The sequence below is a fragment of the Macadamia integrifolia genome, chromosome 3 (assembly GCF_013358625.1).
Source record: "Macadamia integrifolia cultivar HAES 741 chromosome 3, SCU_Mint_v3, whole genome shotgun sequence".
In the NCBI taxonomy this organism is placed as follows: Eukaryota; Viridiplantae; Streptophyta; class Magnoliopsida; order Proteales; family Proteaceae; genus Macadamia; species Macadamia integrifolia.
The window spans coordinates 16,650,503-16,663,753 of NC_056559.1; the positions used below are offsets into that span (position 1 = coordinate 16,650,503).

General features: G+C 36.7%; 2 protein-coding genes across 6 annotated transcripts in view; one reads left to right on the forward strand and one right to left on the reverse strand.

Moving 5' to 3' along the window:
* Positions 1–403: 403 nt before the first annotated feature.
* LOC122074788 lies at positions 404–5,280 on the forward strand. The gene is made up of 3 exons (XM_042639757.1): positions 404–955; positions 4,476–4,733; positions 4,852–5,280. The coding sequence occupies exons 1-3, from the start codon at positions 527–529 to the stop codon at positions 5,038–5,040; spliced, it is 876 nt and encodes a 291-aa protein (XP_042495691.1). The 5' UTR covers positions 404–526; the 3' UTR covers positions 5,041–5,280.
* A 2,579-nt stretch (positions 5,281–7,859) lies between these two features.
* LOC122074786 (protein ABHD11) overlaps positions 7,860–13,251 on the reverse strand; it is a 50,259-nt gene continuing 44,867 nt past the window's right edge. Inside the window, exons 13-14 of one of the 5 annotated variants that reach the window (XM_042639750.1) lie at positions 8,435–8,502; positions 7,860–8,184 (exon numbers count right to left, since the gene is read on the reverse strand). In XM_042639750.1, coding sequence (XP_042495684.1) covers positions 8,109–8,184; positions 8,435–8,502 — 144 coding nt within the window. In that variant the 3' untranslated portion in view covers positions 7,860–8,108. Of the gene's footprint in view, positions 8,185–8,414; positions 8,511–13,251 lie in introns of all 5 variants that reach the window. The other 4 variants (XM_042639751.1, XM_042639753.1, XM_042639755.1 and 1 more) reach the window with 4 other exon arrangements.

Consider the following 13,251-nt stretch of genomic DNA (forward strand, 5'->3'; position numbering starts at 1 on the left):
CTGTCATAGCATTAGTGGCTTAGTTAGGCAGTCAAGGAATGAATAAAAAGATAAGAAAGTCTTTAGAAAACTTTGAATTGGAAGAGGGAGAGAGAAATATGATGATAAAATTTTATAGTGATGCAATAATTGATTTATACGTTTATTTTTTTCTTTAAATTTTTTTATTTTTTTATTTATTCCTTGACAACCAAACTCACCTCTATCCAGAAATTTTTGAGCTTTTTCGTTAAAAAAAATCAAATTTAACGACAGCATCTGTCATCTGAAATCTGAAAATATAAATGTTGACGTTATTGTTTGCCCACGCTAAATTGGGTCTTTGTGGGTCCCACCATGACGGAAACCTATATAAATGTGACCTGTGCTCATGCAACACTCTTGTTCATTATCCCCTTTGTGTGGCCATGGAAATTCCCTCTCATTTTCACACAAATCTCTCTCTCTCTCTCTCTCTCTCTCTCTCTCTCTCTCTCGATTTTCTATTCCCCTTACACTTCACTTCCTGACCTTCTCAAATACTTCCATGGCTGCATCCCCCTCCAGTGTCATCTCTGGAGTCCTCTCCATCTCTTCTCCTCCGCACCCTAGGAAGTCACACCTGCCACCCTACTGCCCCATCTTTGCCGGAAAATGCTCCTCCACCCCTTCCCTATATATCTCTTGTTGGAAAGCCTCCAATAAGTTAGTATGCAAGGCAACTGAAATTTCAGTGGCTGAAGAGTCTCCGGCTTCTGGGGATAGTGGCGGCGGCGGCGGCGGCGGAGGTGATGGGAAGAACTGGGTTCCGGTAGTGCCACTAGCGGCGTTACCGAGGGGTGAAAGGCGTGTGATTATTCAGGATGGGGAAACGATTCTGCTTCTCTGGTATAAGGATGAGGTTTTCGCAATCGAGAACCGGTCGCCAGCCGAAGGAGCTTACTCTGAAGGCTTGCTTAATGCTAAGCTGACTCAGGTAATTTGGTTGAGGTAATTTCAATCGGTTAGTTGATTGCGGTTATCTAAGTGAGAATCTGTGGAGATTAGAAAAGAGTTAACCTGTGAGTTTAACACTCTTTATGGATGTCAGGTTTTTTTCTTTATTGTGGTTTGGAAGGGTGAGAATAAATGAGTTTAGAGTAGGATTTGGTATTTTTTATCATGATAAAAAATCCAGGTTTTGCTGGTATTTTGATATTATTTAGAAATTTCTTTTAGTTGTGGAGAAAATTCTACTTTGATTGCATAGCAGTTCCTATCAAAGGAAGGAAATGGATTCTGAATTTAGGAATGTTAAGGTTTTCCTATTTTGTTGCCTCTTCCTTTCCTGATATGAAATGGGTAGAATTGGCCTTCATTCTCTCAGTTTAAACATCTAAACTCAGCCTTCTCCCAACTAAATGGGGTCGGCTACGTGGATCTTTTCTCCAATCAGCAATTAGAATCTCTTAGTTTGTTTGTTGGTTTTGTCTTTTAGAGAGCTATTATATAATCATAAACCATACTAATTGGCTTTGGCAAAGTTATCCATATTAGAGGTCAGAATGTATAAAACTATAGGGGGCACATGAGTTGCTGCTGTTTATCACAAGCTGGTGTGTACAAGAAAAAGCGAAGTTAGGTTCTCTTCTATACTGACTAAAAGTTTTATCATTTTAGACTGGATTTTAGTACTGTACTAAATGTCATCGTTGCAGATGCATAAAATTTGACTAAATTGTACCCTGTTAACACAAATTGCATGGAAACCTGGTCATAAGCAATATCAATAGCAGAAAATGAAATTATGGTTAAAGAATTTTGAGGTTTAAAATTTATGTATAAAGGTCTGCCTTACAACTTGGTCTCCCAACCGATGTAGTCAATCATCTTATTGATGCCAAGGGTTAGATGGCCACTCAGGAGAGTTTGTTGCGAGACCATCCTGAATAATCCTGTGATGGATTGAGCAAATGTGCTGCTGGCGACATACTAAATGACACGGTTATAGGGTGAGAATCTTCTAATAAACACTCCTGCCTCATTAAGATTTTCAAGAAGAGGATTTGCTCATTTCTGATCAGTTACAGGAGGACTGAACTATTGAATTAATCATAAATCTTTCCAGAGCACTTAATATGTTCTTCACCTCCATACTGTGGGATTGTATGCTTGGCTAAATAGTTTAGATTAGGCTCTTATTGTTTCCTATTCCTTTTTGTAATTAGTTCGGTTTCTTATTGTAATTAGACTTTAGGATTAGCTGGGTAATAGTTTTATTCCTATTATGACTCTGATTTTGGCTTTAATATAAATATATACTGTTGGTACGATAGAACCTTTCCTTTATCACTCAGCTTTCTCAAACCTATCGATTCTCTTCATATTCTCTCTCTCTCTCTCTCAAAGTTCTCTTCTTCGCCACTGGTTATGGTTGCTAAAGTTTTGTCACATTAGCATAGGGTTGCAAGACAGAGGCCAACCTTTGCCTTATCTTTAAGAGGGTTTCAAGTCTCTAGGGATTTCTTTGTACCCATTTTTTGTATTTTGGAGTACTCATTATTTGGGTGCTCTCTTTTTGTATGTGATAAATAACAAAATTTAATTGACCATTAAAAGGATGAAGCACAATATGAGGCCTACTTCAAGAGTTGGGCAAGGAAGTCTGCAAAACATAGACCAACTGAGAAGGATGGGCTAATTGATTAGGTCATCAATTCTTTTCACCTCTATGAAACTTGTTCGCCAAAGAAAATGAAAATGTGGTCGTTTTTCTTCTCTCGCTATCTTTTGGGTGGGTGGGACTTCCTATTGAAAGGTGCCTAGGACTATAGAGGTGTGTGGATGGAGGTAGATGACTATACGAAGTGCCTCAAAACTTACTTAGTGGGAGATTCGAAGAAAGGAATCCCATAGAAAGAGTTGCACATGCTTGGCCTTCAGAGATAACTATGTACCATGGTGAGAAAGATTTAATAAAAACTCCAAAAATAACACACAGCTATCATATCATTGCCCCCGTGGGAAACTTTTCTCTCAGACTGAATGGCAAATATTCCTCACTGGAGATATAGGGGTTTGTTGGTTGTACCAAACCATTTTACAGGTCTGATGCCCTTTTATATTGTCACATTTTTTATGATGAAAGGGACCAGTATCAGTTTAGGTGCATCCTGTTCAAAAGATTAAATAGAACATAGATTAGCATGAATTGCTGATTCCAACTGCATTTTTTATGTTCATTTATTTGAATACTTCAGAGGAAAATTTTGGGATAGTTATACAACCAATAGTGATGTGTGGAGCTGAATGTTGAGCAATGAAGAAAAAACATATGGACAAATTTGGTGTAGCTGAAATGAGGATGTTGAAATGGATGAGTGGTAAAATTAATAGGAATAACAAATTAGGGCTAATTTAGGAGTAGCTCCGATGAAATAATAAGTTGAGAGAATTTTGTTGAGGCGACATGGATTCAGATCAGAGGAGCGAAAAAAGCCAAAGTTAGGATTAAAATGAATCTAGGAGAAGTGGCAAGGAAAGACATGCACAGCTTAGGACTAGTAACAACTATGTCTCTGAATAAGCTGATTGGAGAAAGAAGATCCATGTAGCCGATGGATAAGCTGAGTTAACTCTTATTCAGAAAAATCTAATTAAGATTTTGACAAACTCGAAAAAGTAGCATTCAGTTCATGTGGTTAAAGATCATCTCATGATACTATTTTTGTAGAAATTTGTAGGGTGGAACTTGTTCATGTGTAGGCCTTGATCCTTTGAGTTTGGAGTTGTACATGGTATATTATTTAGGTCCCAGACCTTTGTACAGGTCCAATTATCTTTTTCATCCATAGTCATCAAGGCGATGCCTAAGGGACAAGGTGCCTATTGAGGTCTAAGGTGACCAATTTCCTTATGTGCCAAGGTACCCAGACCCAATAACTAGTATCTTGCCTTTCACATGTTATTAAGTTTCAATCATTTCTCATTTTACCTTTATATGTTTATGTAATCTTTCTTCTACCCCCCCTCCCCTTTCATGTTATTTATTTGGAGTTTTTGACCTTTATAGCCTTACTCACACTTACAAGATGACAAATACTTGGAAAATATAGCTAGGGATATGATATAACATGTGGCACTTGTCTTCACCAAGGCATCAAGGCAGGTGGTCACCACTGTGGCTTGCTTTGGCACCACAATAACTATGTTTCCATCACGTCTTGCAAGGAAAGTGGAAGGTGGTAGTCTGCTTCACTGGTGAAGTCTGTGAGAAGTACACCAGAGGTGGGGTTGAATCTCGTCTTAGTTACAACTAAACCCCAATTGTTATCTTTGTCATTCTATATTATATTATTTTGGATTTTTTTTTTTTTTTTTTTAAATCTAGAAAACATGGACCATGGCTTTACCGTATATTTTATTGGAGTTAGTATCTCTGGCTGCCTAAATTTTGCATATGTGAGGAACTGTTATGGTTTGGAAAATTTTAAGCAAGTGCTTCTGATATTTTCCAGGATGGCTGTATAGTTTGCCCAACAACCGATAGTACATTTGATCTTAAAACTGGAGCCATCAAGGAATGGTATCCAAATAATCCTGTGCTGAGAGCCCTTACACCTCCCTTGAGGACACTCTTCATTTATCCTGTGAAAACAGATGCTGAGAACATTTATATTAGCATGGAAGGAGGTGAATTGGCTGCTTCTGCAGAGATTGTCTTCAGTGGGAAAGCTCAACCAGGTGTTACGGCATCCGATGTCAATGTGGAGGAGGTACACAAATAGTCAATTAAAGTCAATTTCTTAGACTTTAACCACTTTAATATAGAAAGAAAATACAACCATGCTTAATTTGCTGTTCTAAACCCATTTTCCTGTCAATGTATTTCAGGTGAGAATGGTGGTTGATGAAGGATCACAGGGCTTTGGTTTCACTAAAACAAATGAATTGATAAATGGAAAGGCAGCTACAATTGGCTTCCTATTATTGCTAGATTTTGAGCTCTTGACGGGTAAAGGTCTTCTTAAGGGAATTGGCTTCTTGGATTTCCTTTATACTGTTTCAAAAGCTTTCAGCTAGACAGCCAACATTATTTTTTCAGAAACTCTAGAGCCTGCTTAAACCCCTGATCTATGAGAGATGTTCGTCCCCTTGTATCAGAAATGCTTCAAAAATTTGATCTTATCAAGCATTAGGTTAGAAAAAAAAAAAAAAAAAGACATCTGAAAGGAAAATCTAAGACTGATTTATGGCCTCTGGACCTTCTCAGTAATTTTTTATTGATCATAATGAAAAATTAATATAACAATTAGACATGGATGCCTGATTTTGTATTGATTATATTGATTCTAAATCAGTGGATGTTTTGATTCTTTACATATATTTGATTAAGCAATATGCCGGGGGAAAAGAAACACAAATGCTTGTGGCAAGGGACATGACAAAATGTGGCCTTTAAAGTCAGGATGAGGAACTGGATTTTTTCTTCCTTGAAATCATTATATGACTTTGTTCTCTCTCTCTCTGTCTCAACTCTAATATATATTTGGGAGTTGGTTACATATTTATATAAAAAATAAATCAAAGTATACTAAATCTAAAACTCTCTAGTAGTCTGACTAACTTAACTAGCACTAGCAGTGACTCAAATACTTAACTAATTAGAAATTTTGATACCTAAGTATTCTAGATAAGTTAGACACATCCAAACCATATGAGATTTTCATTTTTTAATGACGAAAGGAAAGCCAAACGATACTATCTACCAGATCTCACTCTACTAATTAAATATCTTTATTAATACAAGACTTCTACTTTTGGGTTTTCCCATATATATATAGTCTACAGTTTACAAGACACCTGAGTTTTCTGCTCCTTTTTGGCTTCTGCAACTATAAATAATGCTAAAACCCAAACACCAACGTACATCATCAATACTGTGGCATGAGATAGTGGCAAGATGCCCAAGTTTTGTTTTTTTTTTTGTTTTATTTTATTTTATTTATTTGTGGTAAACTCTAAGAACTAGATATTAAGTGTAAAAATGCTGATGAAGGGAGCATGTTTTTCAATTAAACAGTAAGGTTTGTAATGGAAGTATATATGCTCTTTCCTTGTAACTTTGTTTTGTTTTGTTCCCCAAATTTTTGGGTTTTCCCACTTTCACAAGGGATTTTAAAGGCTTTAGACATCACTTCCTGGGGTAAAGAGTGAGAAATCAAAATATCATTCGAGCTCCTGGGTAACCCACCAACTAAGAATTTAGAGTTGGACATAGGAGCTTGACAATTCTAACATCTAGGCTGTGTTTGGTATGCATTCCTATTATGAGATTGTAGAATGCATTCTTGACTAAGAATGAGAACATTGTTTGAACACACGTTGGTTACATTGCATTCTTGATTTTAGAATGCAAGTCAACAGTTCATCGAGCAACTTATAGGCAAGCTTCGTTCGACTCTTTCTCAAATACCAGATACAGGATATGGCAGTTTGAACATTTCTCTATTTGGATTGGGTTTTAAGCAAACCAAACATTGCAACATTTAGTCTATCACCAGATTACAATGTGAAAAAGTGGCTAAAAGTTCCATAAATCACAAAAAAAATAAAAAAATAAAAAAATAAAAAAATAAAAAAATAAAAAAATAAAAAAATAAAAAAATAAAAAAATAAAAATAAAAAGAAGAAAGAAAGAAAGAAAGAAAGAAAAGGGGAATGATATTTCATATTAATGTAATCTGATAATTCATTTTGTAAATTTTCCCTTGAAATGTACATTTTAGGGTGTTTCTTGCTCGAGTACGGAATTTAACCAATGAGATGGCTATGTGTTCCTCCATCACATGGAACCAGTACAACATGGGAAAAAAAAACTGTGCTTGTGAGCAGCCTGGTTTGATATAATGGGACACATTAGAAACAAAACCTCCTGAATATGATAGTTGGGATGCGATTCTGTAAAGCTCCATGGTGTCTTTAATTTTGTTATTACTTTCTTTAAATTGTCAACAGTTCATTTTCCACCCAACTCATCCTCTCGTAATTATGGTCCTGTACATCAATAAACAACGTAAAATCTTTTAGTGTTTGTTGCACATGATTACCATGTAGGATCTTTTTTCCCTTTTTTATGAGATACCATGTGATAGACTTGGAAGGGTGTAGTGGACAAATATCTGTCTGAGACGAGCATCAAAATGGTTAAAAGATAAAAAAAATGTCATTTCATTATATTGGAATCACATGCCATTTATTGTAATTTCTTTTAAATATGAGGCTAATTTTATGAAAGGCAGTTCCCCCACTAATTCTGGGACGAAACTTGACCAACGAAATGTGTGTAGGGTCCTTAGTGACATGGAACCTCCCCAAAATGTATTTAAGTCATAAATGGTAACAATTAATATAATGAACCATCAATCATTAATTCACTATTGGCTCATGTAACCCTTTGTTTGTACTCCCAAGTCTATCTGAATATATTTTATTTTTCACATTATACCCTTTCCTGTTGCTCATCAATCTCAAGATCTTTGTATCAGCCATCCTTCTTGATGAATCTCAACATCCTCATCTTTAATTAAAAAAAAATATCCTCATATCAGCTGCAATTTTTTTAGCTCCACAAGGAATCTGCAAATTCGGTTGGGGGGGGGGGGGGGGTGGGGGGAACAAGGAATATGCAAATGGAAAAATAATGGCAACATCATGATGATCAGTACCACAGCTGTATAATGTTATTCTGATTTTTGAGAGAATGGGTGCCTTATAATGAAATGTAGCTATACCTTTGTGCAGATGAAGAAATGCTCCCACAAAGTGGACTGAACCAAACTAACCAATTTTCTTATGGAAGCTTCTGCCACAAACCCCAACATGCTCATGTTGCATAGATATGGTTTCAATACCTTGCTTTCAGATTCTGATCTTGAAGTAGAAAGAATAATCATATGCCTTAGTCATATGATAATAATATAACAAATGGGTGGAACAAAGTGTGAAGCTCAAGAAGACAGCTTCGGCATCTCAATGTTGAAAGGGGAAAATAAGTTGCGGTAACTCTGGGAATTATGGTACATTTCTCTTTCTATTTTACTCCACAAGGTGAGCAGAATGTGTTATATGCTACAATGCACAAGCCTTGCCTAGTTGTTAAATTCTGGATCCTTGGAATGTGGACGAAAGAATTCTGAAAAGGCCATCTGGGTTATCAGCATGGACCTGTGAAAAAGTTCATAAAACTATGATCAGGGAAAGTATTAATACCTATAATATAGAAAGGGAAAGTATTTTTAATAAGCTATAACTAGTTTAGAAATCCTTAACTCAATAATGTGGGTGGGGTGTCAGGGTCAAAACCCAGAAAGATGCACATTTTTTTTTTTTTGGGGGGGGGGGGTGTGGTGGGGTGGTTCTTTGAGGCTGTGATAAGGGGCTCGACACATCCTCACCCAGAAGTAGAATAGCATACCCTCCCACAACTGCCACATGGCAGTTTAGGTGACGCTGAAATTGTGTATAGGTTGACCCCAATGCCTTCTGTTCACCTGCCAACAGTTTCAGCACAATCACTGTTTTCCAAATGGCAAAACGGTTCATTGAAAAAAATTAAGGGCGACCAAGAAACTATAGTTGGGGGCATGCACATACACGAGAGGCTATGCCTACAAATGAGAGTAAATCTCGATCTGAAATTTGACATATGGCCAACCCAATCATTATATAAGCATTCGATGGCCAGAATTTCTAGATCCCCCTTCCACGTGGAAAAAAACATGAAGTGCACTAATCTACTTCTAGGTGAGGGAATGATGCTGGGACCTTTTTCCCATTAAAACTAATAACCACGCAAGAATCCCAAAAATGATCTGACATGTTTTTCCATGCCATATGGAGTTTACTAACCCATATAAAGCAAGCACTCGTACTTCATTTTCTTCAAAAGGGCATATCAGGTCGCTAACCCAAATCTTTATATAAAAAAGTAATGTTAGACCAAATTTGGAATATTAGTTCAACCATATGCCCCACCATGGATTGCACATTTTTCCCCTCATAATTTCAACAGTTCAAAATCATTGAAAGATATGACATTTCTAAAGCATTTCTTTAATTCATTTTCGCATGCTCTGGAATACTGATTCAAGTTTTGACAAGTGGTAGATGTTTGCTTGTGTGGAGATGGAAAGTAACAGAGACAATGTTGCTTAACCTCATCCAGAGAAAGAGAAATAACATGATGCAGGGAAATCATATAATGTTTCTTAACATCATCCCGAGAAAGAAAAAGGGAATGATGCAGGGAAATCATATAAATTGGCTTATTGCCTTTGGCTGGGTTACATACTTTGGTCCAAGAGATTTTCATTGTAATATGCCACTTTCATGGGCCTAGAATATGGGAGAAGCTAAGTATATGAGATTAGCCACGTAGTATTATTTTAGTCCAAATTTGTTGGGTTATTTGAGTCCTTTTATGCTAGAAATTAGGTAATTCCAGTCTTAGAATCATTAGGAATTTGAGTCCAGATTTTATTTTAAATCTATGTTCTGTTTTTAGAGTTCTAGTTTGAGTAGAGTGTCAAATATTAGTCAGTTTTCACTATTCCAAGTAGTAATGATCAGTTTAGGAGTGTCAAGAGAGTCAGTTAATGAAATTGATGTGGTAGCCTCTAGCATCACTCATCAATTTATATATGTTAAACTTCAGTATTTCTCCGCAAGTACCGTGGATTCAATTCTATTTTTCCGGAGTGGATTCTCAGGTTCAACTTGGTGGATTAGCAGGTTCTATTTCTGCTACTTTGTTTTTCTATTAGCACTTGCACTTCTCTAAAACTTCATATTTTGTTCAGAATTACACAAAATTGTGCAGGCCTGTTCTTCTATCAAAATGGACCACTTGACCAAGTTATTGGATCATTCTGATTTTTCAGTCCTGAGATACAGCATTCACTATCTTCCATTCTATTTTCTTCTTCTTCTTTCCACCAAAAAAAAAATCTATTTTCTTCTCTTTAGTGATCCTGTACAGAACAAGTCTCTTGCAGGATTTTTCTGGTTCTGGACTAGTTTACCTTAAGAAAATATCTAGGGCTGTTAATTAAAATGGAGGAAAGAGCAAAACACAATAGGAAATTAGGCTGATGTAGACAAAGGCACTGTCATTCATACACATGTAATCTAGGGGTCAGCTAACGACGGCAGAAAACCACTGTTGCTGCAGACTTAGGGCCCGTTTGATAACGTTTTTGTTTCGAGAAACGGCAGAAACAGAAATTGCTGTTTCTGGAAACAGAAACAGGTAAGAAGGGTGTTTGATAATTCTTGTTTCTGGAAATAGAAACGGGTAAACCACTGTTGCTGCAGACTTAGGGCCCGTTTGATAACGTTTCTGTTTCGAGAAACGGCAGAAACAAAAATTGCTGTTTCTGGAAACAGAAACAGGTAAGAAGGGTGTTTGATAATTCTTGTTTCTGGAAATAGAAACGGGTAAGAAGGTGTTTGATAAATTCTATTTTTGGGAACATTTCTGACAGAATATGATGTTTATAAGAAATTTTAATGAAAATAATTCCACTTTTGTTACTTTCTTCAGAAACTCATGACCCTTCATTTTAATCAGACATACAACTACCAATTTTCTTATCTCGAACTTAAATCATAATTTTACGAAACAAGAAATGTTAACCAATAATAGTAGATTAAAATGCAAATATTCCCATGTTTATGCCATATGTCTTACAAGTTCCCAATAGTTGGTCATTACCCTCTAACTACCACCTTTATTTATGTCTATGTTATTAATGCCCTCCAGGATATCGATATATATTTTTCACTTTTCCTCAGACACATCCATTTCGTTTTTCAGTACTCTAGACTTCTCCTCTTCACCTTTGATTGCTCTTTCCAAGTAACCTTTCACAAAATCAGAGGAAGGTGCTGATGGAGAAGACTGAGCTCCAACCATTGAATTGCTTGTTCCATAATTGGAAGTCTGTGCACTTGTCAATTTGTTGTCTCCATAAATCCATCGAAAAAAATTGCAACCTCGATCAAGGGGCTGCAATTACTCATCAATTTAGTTGTGAAATGTATTCAGATAATATAGGTCGAATAGTATGCTGATTAAAAAATAATAATAATAATTATACCCCATTGGATTTAGGACAACACCAGAAACGACGATTAAAGTTAGTTGCTGTCTTCGCGACGCATACCTTGCACTGTCCCTCGCCACAATCACATAAGCGAAATTTATCTACCCACATAAAATATTCATTATGCCTTGGGCATTTGAAGAACGGTCTTCCTCTATTAGGCCCAATTTTTGTTGTGTACTTATCGCACAAATGATTACAGTAGTCACACCTTGCCATTGCGGTGTCAGTGGAAGACATCTGGGAGGCACAAAGATTACAAGTCATCCCAATGTAAACATTGTGAAGCGAACATAAGTATTTTTACTAACACCCCATACACACAATCGAAGGAAAAATGGTGACCTAATTTTTGTCTACCTTTTAATACATAATGAATGCATTTAGCAAAAGTTCAGGATCGATTTAATGAAATTGTAGACATTCTCCTTGAAATTGCCAATTGGTTGGCTATATTAAGACGCACTATAGACATTTGTCTCGTAGATAGTCTCTGGGAGACATCAGATGCGGAAGCATGGTACGCAGGAGTATCAGGATTCATTGGGTCATCAATTTGTTGTTCACTTCCAAGCTCATTGAACAACTGATCTTGAATAGCTTGTTCCTTAATGCAATTATGGATCCCACAACAAGCGACCATGATTCTTGACTGATCTTCAATATCGTACGCCTTCATACTTTTTAATATGTGGAATCTATTTTTCAATACACCGAATGTTCTCTCAATAACATTCCGCAGTGACGAATGTCTGTGATTGAACAATTCCTTAGCTGTCCTTGGTCCAGGCCTACCTTCACCATAATCTTACAAGTGACACCGTTGTCCTCAGAATGGCACCAAGTACCCCAGTTGACTGGCGTAGCCCTAGTCAACAATATAATATTTGCCTTCAAATATTATGGAAACATTTATGGGATTAGATCTATATTCCCTGTCTACTATATGCGGAAAGACAACACAAAAGTTCATAATACATTTTTACCTGATGGGGGATGAGGAAACCCTAAGTTATCATTGGTTCTTGCTGCATCCAATACCCTTGCATCATGTGCACTACCCTCCCAACCTGCATACACAAATGTAAATCGCATGTCGAATGAACATGCACACATAACATTCTGTGTGATCATACCCTTTCGATTACGATAACGTGTCTCTTCCGACCTACGTACGATGGCACTTATATGGGTGCCATCAATAGCACCAATGCAATCCTATTTTCCATTGAACATAAGTTAGTCCATATAATTGTGTAAATTGCATTGATATTTCGTTGGAAACATCGAAATAAATAATCACCATCAGAATTCTCAGTTACCTTGAAATATGGATAGTACTTTGGATTGCTGGTTATCTGTGGAAGTACCACATCAAAATTTGGTGGCCTGATCGTCTCTAGCGACAAATTTAGCATTACTTGCAACACCGTGTGGAAGACAGCACTAATTGTCTGTCCTGAACGATTGAATCGACGTTGCATTTGTCTATTACTCAAACCTTGACCTACTATCATGAGGAACATCGCTAGCTGCTCATCTACTCGAATGAAACGACTGTCCGCTAGCCAGCCTCTATGTACCATTTGGTCTCGCAGGTTGAGAAATACATGTCTCTCGAGTCTAAACTCTTGGTAACACACGTCAGCATGACCTGCAAGAACCTCAGCTACCTTAACAGGTCCTGTGTAACTACTGTCATTCAGAGGTTCTCTCATCCTATACATACTGAGCATGTTTTGGAATTGGTGTACTGTAACCATGTCATCATCGTCTGACGATGACCCTGTGATGTCGGTTGGAAATTGATTTGACATCCCTGTATGAATATACACATTCAATATATAAAGGAATAGAGTCCATAAATGTACCATCTAATAGCATTCTAATCTACTAACACGCAACAATCCATCCTGAAATTGTCATAATTGACAACTTACTTTCCTGTTAATATAGTGAAATTAATATGATCTTATATTCTAAAGCTATAAAGAAACACACAATAAGATAAAAAACATAATATTTCACAATCATAAACAGTCATGTCCACTACTGTAAATCTGAAGCACATGCAATCAAAATAAAACAAAGTAACATAAAGCAAACATCAACATCATCCATAGTATGC

Coding starts and splice junctions, on each gene's coding strand:
- LOC122074788 (XM_042639757.1), top strand. CDS start 527: ATGGCTGCATCCCCCTCCAGTGTCATCTCTGGAGTCCTCTCCATCTCT. Junction 956..4,475: donor TTAATGCTAAGCTGACTCAG/GTAATTTGGTTG, acceptor GATATTTTCCAG/GATGGCTGTATAGTTTGCCC. Junction 4,734..4,851: donor CCGATGTCAATGTGGAGGAG/GTACACAAATAG, acceptor AATGTATTTCAG/GTGAGAATGGTGGTTGATGA.